This window comes from Diabrotica virgifera, chromosome 1 (assembly GCF_917563875.1).
Source record: "Diabrotica virgifera virgifera chromosome 1, PGI_DIABVI_V3a".
NCBI classification, from domain to species: Eukaryota; Metazoa; Arthropoda; class Insecta; order Coleoptera; family Chrysomelidae; genus Diabrotica; species Diabrotica virgifera.
The window spans coordinates 119039233-119056977 of record NC_065443.1 but is presented as its reverse complement, the minus strand read 5'-3'; the positions used below and the strand labels follow the sequence as shown (position 1 = coordinate 119056977).

Genomic DNA, 17745 nt, shown 5'->3' with positions numbered 1-17745 from the left:
TACAATAGACACAGTGTTATTCTAAAGAGTTAGCAGGCTCACTCCTCGAAAAATCGTTTTTGGTGATAATGTCACCAAATTCATCAAAAATTTTAGTCCTTAGCGCAGATGAGTGACAGCTTACGGCATTCTGCGTTTGGCGTGATTGGTCGTTATCATCATACATTCAAAATTTTGTTTCAGGGGTGGATTGCAAAATTGAAGCCGTCAAAATTGGAGAGCGAGCTAACTGATTCTTTAGCATTAAACTGCGGTATAGATGTTTACACAAATCCACACACTAAATAAATGCTGGTGATAAACTTCAAAGGTCTCAACAAGATGACCAAAAAAATAAAGTGTTAATATGGGAGAAACCTTTATAGGTCCAGAAGCATTGCCTCCAAAGATGCTGTAAGAACCGAGGTTTAGAAGAGAAGCTTCTATATTGATAATAATATTGATAAAAAGCTCTGGGTTAATTTCATGAACCTCAATAAACAAGAAATTAAAACGGTCACCGCATTGGTGACTGGGCATTGTCGTTTAACCCGGCATTGGTCGCTAGGCTGGTTGTTACGCAAGTGGTCGCGCGTGAGATTTTCTCTCACATATCCAACTTTTGCCTTCCTTTACAAAATTTTACAAAAAAGATGAGGTTTCATCAATGATAAAGCCATTTGCTTTAAAAAGACACGACGTTTTTCTGTTTTATTATTATTATCTTTATACAAAATGTGACTATTGATGCCGCCAATATTTAACATTGAAAAATATGTGGTAAGTGACCATCTACAACTAACCCGTGAAACAGAATATAGGATTTTCATATCATCGACCACATCCACGCCACCTTTTATTACACCATAAAAGGATATTATTTTAGGTTTTAAGGGGAATAATCAAATTAATTTTTATTAAACTGGCTTCACCAACTGTGACGCCAGTGGTCGCTTGATGAGAGAATCTCTCACATGAAGCGCACTGACTCAACAATATGGTGATACTAAGTAAACTGAGTCACTATTTGAGCGGACGAGTCTATTAGATTGTCGAGGGAGGATAGTTAGGAGACTAGAAGGAACTACAGCGCGTATAATTTCCCAGAAAAAAAGTTGTGCGCAATTTTCTGAAACCGTGAGAGAAAATCTCATATAGCGACCACTCGCGGGTTAAGAAAACATCTATAAAAGGTAGGTAAGATGAATGGACGAATGTAAAAAAATACGAAAAAGGAAAATGGACTACCATACACATCCTATGCCGTTGAAAAATGCTAAATGACAAGGTTCCTATCTTATTAACTGGGAATTGAACCAGAAGGTGGTTCACCTTAATTAAAAAGAAGTAAAACAAGAAGAAAACAAAAAGATCCTTTGTAGTAATCTATAACATATTAGATTACAAATATTAAAACTACTTATTCCAGTACTTGCAAATTTATTACACAGCACATATTATACAAAGACAATTTACTTCAATAATCTTCAATGATCATTGTGGGAGTTACATAAACAATTTTCTTTTTCACATTTGAGATGGCCATCATCCATTGGCTCTTCATCATTGTGGACCTGGGTAATATCTGGATCTGAAATATACAATATGTCATAAACTTATAGATACTGATTAAAGCCCTGCATAAGAAGAGCTTAAAGCTAGAAGCTTAGAATTAAAAGTACGCTGATAAAATGAGAGAAAAACAAAGAAAAACACAATAAAACTAAACATTCAGAAACAGTAATAAACATAATGAATTATTATATGCCAGTCAATGGGAGCAAGAATTGGATATTACCTCCGAGTTCTATACTACTGCATGAATTTTAATGAAATTTTGGACCTAGACTCTACTTATCTCCTAATTCAAAGTCTACCTTTATGCCAATGTGTGCTTTTATCTTGGGGGTGGTTACCAACCCTACATTTTTTTCGTTAAAAGTACCACGGAATTCTCTAGAGAACCCAATTCTAAGCAAAAACTGTTCCATAATTTTTTTTTGAAAACTCAATACTTTTTGAGATATTAGTGGTTGAAAATTGGCCATTTGCATTGAAACATAATACCTTTTTGAACGGTTTTTGCGAATACCTTAAAAACTATGCATACCGTGAAAATAGTTTGTTTTTTTGGTACATTCTCAAATTGGTGTATAAACTTGAAATAACAGAGAAACGGTAGATTTTATGTATATAATGCTACCAATATCTTTTGTAGTGCTTGAAATGACCTTTAAAATGAGCTATCTTAAAGGTCCATTACAATAAAACTAAGCGAGATATGCTGTAAACAAAATTGATAACTAATGTACTTTAAGAAAAAATGAGAAGTAATTTTAACCCCCATCCACCAAAATGTAAACACATCGTTTTCCTTCCACAATACCTTTTATTATAGTGTTATTTCTATGTTCAAAAAGTTGGACGGGTTTAAAATGAATAGTTTTAGAAAAAAAGATCAAATTATAGGGAGCATTTCTAATTTTCTTAAAAATCTTCCTTTGAAACTTGAAAATAAGAGACACAGTAATGAAAAATAAAAAGGAAATTTTCATCTAAAAAAGCTCTACTTTTTGTGTGGTGTCTTGTTTCGTATCTCTTATCTTTTTCGAGTTATATGGAGGAAAAGGAAGATTTTTAAGAAAATTTTAAAATGCGCTCTATAATTTGGTCTTATTTTTTTCAAAAACCATTCATTTTAATCCAGTCCAACTTTTTGTTTGAACATAGAAATAACACTATAATAAAAAGTATTGTAGAAGGAAAACGATGTATTTTCTTCTCATTTCTTCTTAAAATACATTTAGTTATCAACTTTTTGAAAAATATCTCGCTTAGTTTGAATGTAATTGACATTTAATATTGCTCATTTTAAAGGTCTCTTCAATCACTAAAAAAGTTATTAGTATCATTATACACCTAAATTCGACAGTTTTTCTGTTATTTCAAGTTGAAAACACTGATCTGAGCATGCAGCAAAAAACAAATTCTTCTTACCTACCGTATCCCTCTTTGTATTTTAACTAGAAGATTTATGAAGGAACGAATCTCTTTGTTTTTTTATAACCTAGAGAAATATATTGTATAGTGTTTTGTTAGATGCATAGTTTTAAAGTTATTCCCAAATATCCTTCCGAAAAGGTGTCATTTTTCAATGAAAGTGGCCAATTTTCAACCACGAATAACTCAAAAAGTATTGAGTTTTCAAAAAATAATTATCGAAGTTTTTGCTTAAAACTAGGTTCTATAGCCTCTTCCGTGGCTATTTTAACCAAAACATTTTTCACCCCCGAGAAGGGGTGTAAACCACCCCTCAAGATAAAAGTGCACCTCAGCATATGGTAGACTTTGTTTCTTGAGCTATTCCCTACTTACTGTGAAAGTATCAAGTAAATCGATATAGTAGGATGGAATTCGGAGCCAAATACCGTCATTGACTGCCCTATTATATTTTTGATTTAATTATAACTTCACGTTGACCAAAGTATAGTTTTATTTGCACCAACATACGGGGTACGGTGTAATATTGCATTAGTGCTGTGTATGTTAAATCGAAGGAAAAAGGGATCCTGGTAGACACCAAATATCCTGACTGAAAAACATTCGCGACTGGACCAGGTTAAACACGTAGACGCTTTCTAGAAAAGCAGAAGATAGAGACGAATTTGCAGTAGTTATAGCCAACCTTCATTAGTGGAGTCTGCACTGGAAGAAGAAGACGTGTGTTGACAAAATCATAATGGGTATTAGTCCAGAAAGCCACTGCGCATCCGCTAGGAAAACTATTCTAATTCGGATTTTTTGCACAATCTTACTCAAAAAGGACTCCTTTTAACAAATTTGCATGTTGCCAGGACCAAAAGGTGGTCAAACATTTTTTAAACGTTTTTTTTGTTTTTTTCCTAAAATTATTTTTTTTGCATGGAACAAAGTTTTTTTAAGTTTTTTTAAGTTTTTTGGATCATTCCAAACAGAAAAGGTCTTTAGTGACTTTTCTCTAAAAATGATAGTTTTTGACATAAGCGATTAAAAATTGAAAAATTGCGAAATCGGCCATTTTTAACCCTCAAAAACTATGTGAAAAACTGAAAATTTAAATGTTGCAAAAGTAGGTAGATACTTCTTAAACATCGGTTGATGGAATCCCGAAGAGTTTTTTGCAATACAATATTCAAAACTCCTTTGTTTTTAATTGATAATCAAGCGTGCGCGACACTATTTTCCACCGACAGTATGGTGCAAATGAAAGGAATAAATTCGTTATTTCGTAAACCGGCGACTTTAAGAAAAAAACCCGAAACAGATCGATTTTTATTTTTAGGTTATGATATTGTGGCATATATGGTATAATAGTGACGTCATCAATCTGGGCGTGATGACGTAATCGATGATTTTTTTAAATGAGAATAGGGGTCGTGTGCTAGCTCATTTGAAAGTTTCTTCAATTTTCTATTCAGTAGTATAAACATTTATATAATTATTTATACAGAGTGTCCTTCTACTTCTTTTTTTGTCAAATAATTTAATTTAATAAAAATTTTTTGGACACCCTGTATAAATAATTATATAAATGTTTATACTACTGAATAGAAAATTGAAGAACCTTTCAAATGAGCTAGCACACGGCCCCTATTCTCATTTAAAAAAACCATCGATTACGTCATCACGCCCAGATGGATGACGTCACTAGTATACCATACATGCCACAATATCATAACTTAAAAATAAAAATCGACCTATTTCGGGTTCTTTCCTTAAAGTCGCCGGTTTACGAAATAACGAATTTATTCCTTTCATTTGCACCATACTGTATACACATGCAACGGTGTCGCGCACGCGTGATTAGAAATTAAAAAACAAAGAAGTTTTGAATACTGTATTGCAAAAAAACTTTTCGAGATTTTATAAACCGATGTTTAAAGAATATCTACCTACCTTGGCAACATTCAAATTTTAAGTTTTTCACATAGTTTTTGAAGGTTAAAAATGGCCGATTTTGCAATTTTTCAATTTTTAATCGCTTATATGTCAAAAACTATCAACTTTAGAGAAAAGTCACTAAAGACCTTTTCTGTTTGGAATGATACAAAAAACCTAAAAAACTTTGTTCTATGCAAAAAAAATAATTTTAAGAAAAAAACAAAAGAAAACGTTTAAAAAATTTTTGACCACCTTTTGGTCCTGGCAACATGCAAATTTGTTAAAAGGAGTCCTTTTTGAGTAAGATTGTGCAAAAAATCCGAATTAGAATATTTTTCCTAGCGGACGCGCAGTGGCTTTCTGGACTATATGAGAATTATAGAAATGGCAATCAGGCGTGAAAACACCTTATGCAATTTAACTAAATTAAGAAACTGGGGGAGGCTTTTTTCAAGAGCCTCAACCTATCTCTTGGTGTAAAAGTAAGAATGTTGCGATGCTACGTCTTTTCTGTCCTTTTTTAAGGTGTTGAATCATGGACCGTGTACCTTGAACGAAGATATATGCAAAAAATTGGAAGCATTTGACATGTGGCAGGATATATCGGAGAATAGTAGTTAAAATCCAGTGGCCTAACTGAGTCACAAATGAGGTACTGACCACCATCAAATCTCGAAAATTACAAAATTTCGGACACATTATGCGAAATAATTCCAGATATGCCCTCCTACAAGCCATCATGCAAGGAAAAATATTTGGAAAGCGGGGTCCAGGAAGAAGAAGAACATCCTGGTTGAATAAGTTCAGAACCTAGCTCAACTCAATATATGTGTAGCTTTTCCGCGCTCCTGCAGTTAGATAAAGATTGCCATGGTGATCGATATCATTCTTTACGGATAGGCAGACAAAGTCACCAATGAAGGTGTACTACGGAGGATGAACACAACCACAGATTTGGTAAACATAGAGAATGGTCGTAAGCTGCAGTACTTGGGACATATAATGAGAAATAAAGGCAAATATGAGCTACTCCAATGCATTTTGCAAGGTGAAATTGAAGAAAAAAGGGCCCCAGGACGAAGACGAATATCCTGGCTTGCTAACCTGAGAACATGGTATAGAGAGATCTCAATACAACTTTTCCTTATAGCAACCAACAAAATCATTATAGCCAGAATGATCGCCAACATTTGGAACGGACAAGCACTCTAAGAAGAAGAAGACATCAAGAAAAAGTTTAAAATTATGGCAACCTAGTGGAAATTAATACTAAGGTAAGATGTTTCTCAGGCAAAATGAGCCACTTTCGAATAAGTCAGGAGTCAAGAGAATAAAGAGAAAAATAGCGAAATGACTAGCTGTAGAATTCATTTAAGAAAGTCCTGTAATAGGTATAATTATTACTGTAGTTTTCCTCTATGTGGTAGGAAGTTTAAATCACACAAGATGGTCACAAAATGCGTAGAGCCATTCCAAATTTGGTGCTACAGACTATTCACGAATAATATAATGCATCAACATGGTCGTCACCATCATTCTCTAAATCTTGTATTGTTTTGTCCTAAACTGTATTTATACTATAGTAAGATGTTTTGTGATTTCAGTAGTCAAAAAATATATTATCTACTTTATAAAATGTAGAAATTAGAAATTATTGTTCACCATTTAGTTTGATTTAACTACAGTGTTTACACTAAAAAATAATTATACTTACTATGTTCGTGAGGAGAAGTGTCTGAATCCCTCTTTAATTCCTCGTCAGAACTCTTGGAAGAGACCTCAAATTTGTTTTCACTTTCTGTATGACGATGTATATCTACAATACCGTCTGTACTCCGTTTCCTTATTCCCCTTCTTCCTCTCCTTCTCCTTCTTCCTTTTCCTCTCTTTCCGCCTTTTCTACCACCTCTTCCTCTCCTTCTACGACGTCGTCGTCTTCTCGCTCGATCTTCTAGCGAACCGCTTCCTTCTAAAACAGAAAGGGTGAATGAAACCATTAACATTTTTTATTGAACCTTGCTTTTATGTAGGTTTTACAACACAATAACAAGAACAATTTAGATTAGTACAAATGACCAGACAAAGAGAAGAGAAGTAAAGAAGATACACAAAAGAAAGAAACGAAACTACTTAAATAAGGAACTTAAATATCTAGAGAATATTAACATGGAGAAAGAATTTAGAGCATTCTATAAGAACGTTGCCATCATAAAATAATTTAAGGCAACTACAAACCAATGGAGAAGTCTGAATGGTAAGGATTACTTTAACCGGATATTTATACAATATATAGGAACTTAATATACAGGGTGTCCCGAAAAGATTGGTCATAAATTATACCACAGATTCTGGGATCAAAAATATGTTGATTGAACCTCACTTACCTATATACAATAGTGCACACAAAAAGAGTTACAGCCCTTTGAAGTTACAAAATGAAAATCGATTTTTTTTCATATATCAAAAAGAGATTTTTTATTGAAAATAGACATGTGTTATTCTTATGGCAGCAACATCTTAAAAAAACATTAAAGTGAAATTTTTGCACCCTATAAAAATTTTATGGGGGTTTTGTTCTTTTAAACCCCCCCAAACTTTTGTGTACGTTCCAATTAAATTATTATTGTGACACCATTAGTTAAATACAATGTTTTTAAAACTTTTTTGCCTCTTATTATTTTTTTGATAAGCCAGTGTTTATCGACATATTTTGAATATTTGTCGAATCCACCACATATTTGTATACGGTTAAGTACGGTTATAGAGACCTGTTAATAATCTGAAAATTTATTTATAATTTACATTTTTAGGTATATTTTGAAAAAAGCCACATCTCGATAAAATGTAACTCGTCAAAAAAAGACTAGGACGCAAAAACGTTTTAAAAACACTGTGTTTAACTAATGGTATCACAAAAATAGTTTAATATAAACGTCCACAAACATTTGGGGGGTTTAAAGCAACAAAACCCCCATAAAATTTTTATGTAAATATATTAAAAAGAACCCGCAGCTCGATAAAAACTGGCTTATCGAAAAAATACTAAGAGGCAAAAAAGTTTTAAAAATGTTGTGTTTAACTAATGGTACCACAATTATAAATTAATTGGAACGTACACAAAAGTTTGGGGGGGTTTAAGGGAAGAAAACCCCCATAAAATTTTTATGGGGTGGACATACTTCACTATAATTTAGTTTTAAGATGCTCCTGTCATAAGAATGATACATGTCCATTTTCAATAAAAAATCTCTAACAGTTTTCGATCTATTGAAAAAAATCGATTTTCATTTTGCAACTCCAAAGGGCTATAACTTTTTTTATGAGCACATTTGTACTAAGGTAAGTCAGGTTCAATCGAACTATTTTTGACCCCAGAATGTGTGGTTTAATTTATGACCAATCTTTTCGGGACACCGTGTATAATAGGAAGAAAGAAGAAAACATGGGAGACAAAAGAGATCAGGTACGCTGAACAAATGAGAGGGAATTGGAACCACCAATGATTCTTGAAATTAATGACGCTGTTTCAAATCTAGACAGAAAAAATCACACGGAATAGATAATCTTCCAGCTGAACTATATAAAGAAGGTGGCCACTATAACCTAATGATACTAAAGCAGCTCATGAAAGAAATTTGGACAAAAATATCCTTCTCCAGTGATTGGGATAGTGGAATACTTTGCACCATAGATGCAAAAAAGGAGATACCTTTTAATGTTCTAGTTACAAAAAAAATATGTAGTTTATTGCTCATCTTACAAATTTATTCATAATACAAATTCCAGAGTTCTGGTACCCTGTGCCAGTTTACATAGATCTAGTAGTTGGGTATGATTAATATTAGAAAAAAGGCAAAAAGATTATAGAAGAAATAATATACTTAGTATCTACAGTAGAGACCACGAAAATACAAACTAAAAAAAGGGGAAAGGCAAATAAAATGAAATTATCTGAAAAAACATTCTGGCCCAAATGGATTTGCTATGATAGACAAGAATGGAAGAAGAACTTATCTAAAGATGGGGCGGTTTAGATAGATAAGAATGTTTGGAAAATTATAAATACCGTAAGAGTGGAGTTTTCTGATTTTTGTAGACATTATGTAGAATTTAGAATTTGCAGTTACGTGGATGCAACAAAGGAGTAATACCGATAAATTAATATTGCAAAAAGGATTTTATAGAAGATTGAGCATCTAAACTCGTTCAGAAAGAAAAACTGTGAAGGATATCGTTTTAAATAAATATCTTATTTACCTCCAGATTTAATGCTGTCAACACTAGAATCATCATCAAGATCATCGTCGTCGTCATATTCACTACCATCTTCAGATTCGCTCAAATCTGATCGTTTCCTAGTTTTTCCTCCTCGCCTGCCTCTCCTTCCTCGTCTACCTCTCCTACCTTTTCTGCCTCGCCTAGATCTGCTTCTCCTTTTGCGTCTACCTCCGCGTCTTCTAGACTGCATAAGCATATCTCCCATGGATCCAAGCATTTTTAATTTCTTAAAAGCTCCATAATCTTTTTGGTTCATACCAAGAACATATTTTCCGTTTTTTACTTTGATTAGGCCCGTTGTTAAACCATGTTTCAAAGCTCTATGTATCTGAAAAATAAATAGGTTCATTAATTAAGCATTATTTTAAAAACAAATATCAGTAGATAGGTTGTGGAAAGTCTGAGTGATGCTCCAAAAATTATCAATAAAACGTAAGTTTTTGCTTCAGATATTAAAAACATTTTTAATACCATTTTAAGTGACCAGGACCCCAATTTTTTATCCTTCGCTGCTTTATCGGTCATTCGCTATCTGTATATGTAAAGTGTACAGATAGCGAATGATCGATAACGAAGCGAAGGGTCAAAAATCGGGGTCGTCCACTGATCACATATGGATGTGAAACTTGGACCCTCTCAATCACTGATAAAAATTAACTGATAATATTTGAGCGCAAATTACTAAGGAAGACAAAAAAAGAAGACATTACAAAACATTTTATTTTACGATTTTTTATTCTGCGTCTACGCTGTTGATATTTGTGGAACAGCCAGTAACGATCAGAGAATATGGAATACAAAAAGAGATAACATCACCATTTGAATATAAGGGCCAATCATAATAAAAACCAAAATATCAGAAAAGGGAAAATAACAAGCCTTGAAGAAGTCAGTACCATCTTCCTACCTGTAGAACATTGTTTTAAATAAAGATATTGCAATAAAAGTAAAAAAATTGAGATGGTACGTTGCTGTATATCCTCCATATTGCCACATGGAATGGAACTGTTAGCTGTTATGGTTCATGACACAATGACACTCCTTGATAACGCCAGTACCGTTCGGTCTAAAAGTAATAAATATTATCTCTCTTGTAGAGCCTGGTCCGAGATAGGCTAATAGCTAAACACAGCAACCACAGACAAAATGTTATGGACTTTACAGATGAACTGATGATTTTAGCTCACAGTAAATTTATTGACACAGAGATAGAATGCAACAGGCTCTGGCGGTAGATACAGGATTAACTTCGCTTTAAAGGTTAAAACAAGTCTCTAGAAGGCTAAAGTTAAAACGATCCCTAAGTCTAAATCATACCAAATTGAAAGTGAGTGAGTTAAATAAAGTCCTTTGGGGTGATCCGGGTCTTACTTGGAAACAGCAGACAAGAAAAATAATCAAGATAATACTGACTCATTTTATGGTAGCCAGACAGCAAAAATTTGGAAAAATCTAGAGTTTCAGCTGCGAAGCCTTGCTTGACTTAGAATCCCAGGGACTCTGGGGGACAAATAACAGCAGCTATGAATGCCCTACTAGACTTTCTTCCTATACATATCATTAAGTATAAGGAATTAAGCGAGAATGAGATATTGTATGAAACTGTGAGAAGACCTGACCCACGCAATGTGGAAATGTTAAGAACTCGATAGATTAGATAAACAAATGCCACATTAGATGGATTCCAGATCATTCAAAAATATAAAATTCTTCAGTCTAGAGCCAGTAGTAGGAGTGCCTAAAAGCATTGTAGGTTAACAGAAAAATCCTGGATTAGAATATCTCATAACTACCGTTAATGGATTCCAACACCCAGTGTGGAGATTTTATGGAGACTTAAGCTGCAGAATCTGTAGTAGAGAAATATTTATTTTGCATTATTATAAGATCTATCATGCTGACATGCTAGATAAGGTTACTAAACGGTAGCAAATACTTTTTGGAGACCACCGAGGGACACCAAACACACATGGCATCCATCTACTAAACCTGTACTGTACAGGCTGGTAACAGGCTGGTATAGTAAAACCTATTTATCTGCAGCCGTGAGGAGAAGAGACGACAGACGTTCGTTATGTGGTGCAAGTGACCTTGAGGGTTTTTGTTAATCTGTTATACTGTACAGGGATCCAGAATTCTGAAATTGGTATCAAAAATCAATCGAATCAATCGACTGGTTTATAAGAGACGACTTAAAGTACGATTCAGACAACGTTTGCAGACGACAGATGCCAACTGCTGACGTCAGTTGCAGTTGTCTCCATGACGGAGGTCACTACTTTGCACTAGTAATTTGTATGAGACTGATTCAGATATCTGACTGCAACAAGACCTCGATTTTTGACCCTTCGCTTCGTTATCGAACGTATTCGCTTCGTATCTGTTTAGTGTACAGATAACGAATGATCGATAACGAAGCAAATGCTCAAAAATCGAGGTGCTGCTGCCCGGCAGAACCTTAGTTGCTAATAATTATACAAATTAATAGTGCAAGTAATGAGGTCTGTCATGGTGACAACTGTAACTGCCGTCTGCAGTTGCCGTCTACCGTCTGCAGTCGTTGTCGGAATGGTACCTTTAAACAGAAATATATGGAGCTTGAGAACTGGAAAGTAAACAAGAAATGACCAATAAAATAAAATTTTACAAATAATACCAAACCTGTGTTTTGTCATTCTTCAAACGAGTTATTCTTTTACTCAGGATGGTTTCCACTTGATCCATGATCCTATCCTTCGTAGAGCCATGTGATTCTTTTAGAGAAGCAATAGCTTCAATCACTTCGTTAAATAAGCGGGGACGATTGAGGGGACCTCGCTTCATATTTTCTGTAAAGTTTCTAAACACATAAAAATAAATTATAAAAGCGATATAAACTTGTACTATCTGTAGTTAAATTTTTTTCTTTTATGCAATACTTTAAAAGGGACACATCAAAAAAGATTTACAAATATGTCATTACCAAAAAAAAATGATAATACATTTTGACCTAATAAGTTAGAGATACGTAATTACGTAATTTATATATCTAAAATATCTAACAAACTTACCTATTACACAAAAATTTGTTAAAAGGGATTAAAAATCAGAATTATGTAAAAAATATATCATTTCTAAAAAAATGATCAATTTTGACGGATTGTATATCGCAAACAATTTTTTAAATATTAATCGTTGCCATGACGTACTTTCTTGGATGACTATGTATTTTATTCCCGATAAATTTGTTTCATTCTTCTTCTTCTTTTAGTTTCTTGACATCCACCTCTTAGGTACTTGGCTAGTTCTCGTATTAGGACTAGTTGGAAAGGAATTCTTTTTTCAAAGGGTCTGGATTTTTCCATATTCCTTTCGTTAAATTAATTGTATTATGATTGTCAAATAACTAAGTAATTTGTATTTTAATTTGAAAAGTTGTTATAAATTGATTGATCTTTCTTAAGGTTGGGTCATTAATATTATGTAGGAGATTTTGTATTGAAATGGGGGTTGGACTTCCTATATTAACAAGTTCCTGATACAGGTCAAATTTATTTATTTTGTTAATTGGGTATTCAAGCAAGATATAAGTTTATACTTCCTATTTGTCCAAATTCACAAAAATAAGTATCACTAAAATTGATTTTAAACAAATGGTCTGGTGTGAGGCAGTGACCTGTTCGCACCCCAATTATTTATGTCAGGTGCTTTCGCCTTCGATCCACAAATGTGAATTTGTGAAACCAAGGGTTTGCAGAGAAATTACTTTGGCATTGTTGATACCATTTCTTTTTTGTTTTAAACTGTTTGGCCTCCTTTATAATATCTATAACTTTTTGTTTAATATAAGGTAAAAGCCAAGTTAATCTATTTTGATGTCTGCAGGAACATCTAAGTATTGTCTATATTTGCTAATTTATTAGCCTCTGTATTCTCCTTTACTCCACTATTAGACAAGGCGAAAACGGCGCGTTCGTTGGGAAAAATATTCCAATGAGATTTTTTTGCATAATTACATTCGTGAGACATCCCATGCAGAATACGGTTCAAGAAGTCGCCCACGTGAAAAGTGGGCCAAATTTTTTTTAACAATTTTTTTTAATCAAATTGCAGAAATCAATATTTTTGGCCCGGACAAAGTAGGGGATTATTATATTCAATATGTCTCCATCCTAAGGAGTTTTATTTAAGTATGCACTTTTAATGCAACTATATAATATTTAAAGGGTTTTCACCCTAATATTTCTTTGGTGGCTCAGCTGGCATCCAACCTGTTTTAACACTGATGATGATTTTTCTATAAAATCGGGAGCGTTCTGTCATGTAGCTCTTAAAGGGATTTTTAATAAAATATTGTATACCTTTTACAAAGGATTTTTTTCAATTTTTGTGATTGATGGCATACAGCCAACTACGGGAAAAATTTTTCTTTTCCTTGTGGATTTTTAGATAAAAACAGATTACAGTAGCGGGTTTTTGAGGTTACTGAACACGAACAAGCTATCAGAACCGACCCCCGGAACAACTAGTGCCCGCGGTCACTGCTAAGTTGTGTTATCTTCTTGAGTTTGGAGGGTTTTGGGTACCAGGTGCACTGGGATTGGTTCTGATGGAGCATTCTTGTTTATTGACCCCAAAAATCCCCTAGTAAACTATTTGCATCAGTTTAGTGGCGAAAACCTTCGAAACTTCAGATAACGTGCCTTAGCAGTAAACCTGGGTACCAGGTGGTCCGGTGGTTGGTTCTGATGGCGTATTCGTCTTCAGCGGTCCCAAAAACCCCCCGAGTAACAAATGCTGGTCCTTAATACACTTATTTTGATATGTTCATGCACTTTTAGATGCATTTTGTGCACTATAGAAAATACAATTATGCATTTGCACCGATTTTTCTCTTATGGACTTTTTTTCTGACGTCATCTCAAACACAATGCAAACAGTTACAAATCGATAGGTGCTGTATTTAAAAATCGATTTATTTTGTGCTAAATGCCCTGGTCTCTATTAGATGGTATTGAAAGCTGGCTAATTTTTGTAGAATTTGAGTGATCAATTCAATCGAACAAGTACCTACTTATTCCGATACTGCTACATTTCCAGCTAAAAATAACCTACAAACCAGCTGGCACTTTCCATCAAATTAATTTTTACAAGGTATAAATATTATGGAAAGTAATTTATTATCCACAGTCAATATTCAACAAAACTCAAGTAGCAATCAATAAGAAATATCGTATACAATATTAGACTAATGAAGTGAAGGAAAATTGTATATTGCAGGTCACAAGAAAATATTGTAATATATGTATGTACATTAGTAAGTGTTATGTACCTTGTACGTACTTGGAAGATTGTTGTTACTAATCATTAATGATTAACTTACAATTTTTTTTAACATTAATTTTGAACACGCATCTAAAATATTACCAGCACTTTGTAGTTTCCTTTCATTGTTTTCCGCTGTAATAATACTATTTTGCCTTTTATATAGCATTAATTCTCATCCTTGTTTACCTTTGCATCATCTTTTTCCCTGTCGCTTTTCCCATTCATTGCCTTGGTCGTCATTGTTGTGGGTCCGGTCTCATTATTTTCTATTACTTTTTTGGAGTGCTGTCCCCAGTATTTCTGTGAATTTGTATAATTTTTCCATTATTATGGTCCCATTTCCACTCCTTCCCATTAATCTCCAGTTTCATGTATCCTATGTTCGTAGTATTACCTTTGTCTTTTTCTTCTTTTGCCATTTTCATAATCCTAAGTAAGTAAGTATATAGCATTGATGATCTACACATTGAAAGTATTTTTAAAAATAGTTTACAAAGAATATTTAATAAATTAGAAGATGACATAAGTGTCACACAGTTTGGATTCAGAAGTGGACTGGGAACACGAGAAGCTTTGTTTGGACTGAGTGTGTTAATGCAGAGAGATGTTTGAATGTAAACCAAGACCTCTAAGTAGGTTTCATAGATTTTGAGAAGTCCTTCGATAAAGTCAGACACAAAAAAAATCCTAATCCTGAAATCCTAAAAAGCAAAAACATCGACAGTCGCGACATTAACATCATATCCAGGTTGTACTGAGAGCACACAGCAAAAATCAAGGTTGATAATGAGTTAACCGAAGAAATTGAGATTCGTCGAGGTGTGTGTCAGATTTGTGACCTTTCTCCACTATATATAGTGAAACCATATGTCAGGAAGCGCTCCTAGCGCAAAACATTGGTATGAACATTAACGGATAGTTAATTAAGAATATACGATACGCTGATGAGACTCTAATAGTATTTAACAGATAACCTAGCAAATTTACAGTATTTGTTGGAAAACATAAACACTCATACCAATAAGTGTGGTCTAAAAGTCAACATCAAAAAGACTAAATTTATGATTGTAGCAAAGAAGATATACATCAAAGTGAATTTAACCATAAATGATAAAAATGTTGTTGACCAAGAAATGAATAGACTAAACGTCGATGTTTTAGGAATCAGCGATACATAATGGCCAGGATCTGGGAAATGTTCAACACGAAATGATGGCGTATTTTATTACTCCGGAATCGACGACACCCATCGGTACGGAGTTGGAATCATCATTTCAAAGAAATGGAAAAATTCTCTGATTACCTGTACTTCTTACTCAGAACGCTTAGTATTAATACAAATTAAAGAAAGACATAACTTAATAAATCTTATTCAAGTCTATGCACCAACAGCAGATAAAGATGACGATGAAATAGAATAATTCTACAACGACTTAGAAGAAATGCTGAAAGCAATAAAAAAGCAACACATTAACGTAAAACATAATAATGGGCGATCGAACAATATCCTTGATGAGTCACCTGCTTAAAATATTCCTTAGAGTCATCCACAACCGAATTTATCAAAAACTAGACATCGATATTAACGATACACAGATGGGATTCAGAAAAGGATTAGGTACAAGGGATGCTCTCTTTGCCTTGAACGTTCTAACACAGAGATGCCTAGATGTTAACCAAGAGGTACACGCCTGCTTTATAGATTTTGAAAAGGCCTTTGACAAAGTACGCCACAGTAAACTCAAAGAAATCCTGGAGAGTAAGAACATTGACACCAGAGACATACAAATAATATTAAATCTGAACTGGAATCAGCGAGCTAATATAAAAATAGAAGACCAAACATCGGACGAAATAGAAATACGTAGAGGGGTACGACAGGGTTGTATATCGTCACCGCTCTTGTTTAATATCTACAGCGAACAAATATGCCAAGAAGCTTTTTCATACGCAAACGAAGGGATAATAGTCAATGGAGAAGTTATCAATAACATTTGATATGCTGACGATACTGTGATAATGGCAAGAACAGCGGAAGATCTACAACATCTAGTTGAAAGTATGAATGAGATATGTAATAACTATGGCATAAGGATGAGCGTCAAAAAAACCAAATATATGACCTTCAGTAAGAATCCAATAAATGACACTAGTATCACAATAAACGGTACCCAACTTGAAAAAGTAAACGAATACAAATACTTGGGAACCCTTATCAATGAAACAGGTGACCAAAATCACGAGCTAAAAAGACGTATTGAAATTGCCAGGTCTACTTTTATAAAAATGAAAAAATTATTTTGTAATCGTGATATAGTAAAACCTGTGTTACCGGCCACCTGTCAAAATCGGTCACCTGTACTAACGGCCAATTTCAAAATTCACCAAACAAATTATATGTAGATTCCCTTATTTATTATCTGGTATTTACGGCCACCTTTATAATACGCACGCGGCCAAATAATCACATATTTTTATATATATCACAAATCACAAATAATCAAAAATTATCTAAAAAAAATCGTTCGCAATGAAAAAATTATTTTTGTGAATTTGTTTAAAGAAAATTTTTTAAACAATTTTTCGACCACGGCACCGCCCGGCACCCTGTGGATGTGTTATAAGGACCTCTTTTTGAGTAAGTTTGTGAAAAAAATCGAATCGAAATAGTTTCGCTAACGGGGGCGACCATACAGTTGAACTATTATAGCGCTAATTGTTAATAATTAAAAATGGCAGCTTTGTAATAAAATAATGACAAAAATCTCTTCAGGACCTTGAAAAAGGGGTTTGAAGCTTAATTTTGTCACTTTTTGAATTTCATAATAACAATTTTTAACCCGTGTTGAGCTGGCCCCCCCCCCACTTGCAAAAATTAAAAAACAAATAGCCTTGATTTATGAGCTATTTATGAGCTCTCATATTCCGCAAACTAAAAATTTTGAGCTCGTTCCACTGAGCAGGAATTTAATACCCTAGTGGGGGGGCTGAGTCAGCACCCCCACTACTTAAAAATAGGAATATTGAATCGGTTTTTGCGGCAGAATTACGAGCTATTTATGAGCTCTTGAAATTATATAGTTTCGATTTTTGAGCTCATCCCCTTCACCCCCAAACAACCCTTTAATTGATTTAACTTAAGAGAAAGATGCTGAGAAAACTTAAAATATATCGTATTGCGGATATAATTCCTATAGCTTATATACTCTAAGAATAAACTATTAAATCAAGGGCATTTCGATTATTGAGCTGCAACCCCTT

The 17745-nt window shown here is 33.9% G+C and overlaps 2 protein-coding genes across 2 annotated transcripts in view; one reads left to right on the top strand and one right to left on the bottom strand.

The window, feature by feature from the left end:
* LOC114324154 (uncharacterized) overlaps nucleotides 1-17745 on the top strand; it is a 129973-nt gene that overhangs the window by 17621 nt on the left and 94607 nt on the right. The window lies entirely within an intron of this gene.
* Nucleotides 1400-12401, bottom strand: LOC114324155 (serine/arginine-rich splicing factor 11-like). The gene is made up of 5 exons (XM_028271902.2): nucleotides 12228-12401; nucleotides 11839-12016; nucleotides 9157-9505; nucleotides 6614-6868; nucleotides 1400-1570 (listed from the first exon to the last, which is right to left on the bottom strand). Exons 2-5 carry the CDS (start codon nucleotides 11998-12000, stop codon nucleotides 1467-1469), a joined length of 870 nt encoding a protein of 289 aa, XP_028127703.2. The 5' UTR covers nucleotides 12001-12016; nucleotides 12228-12401; the 3' UTR covers nucleotides 1400-1466.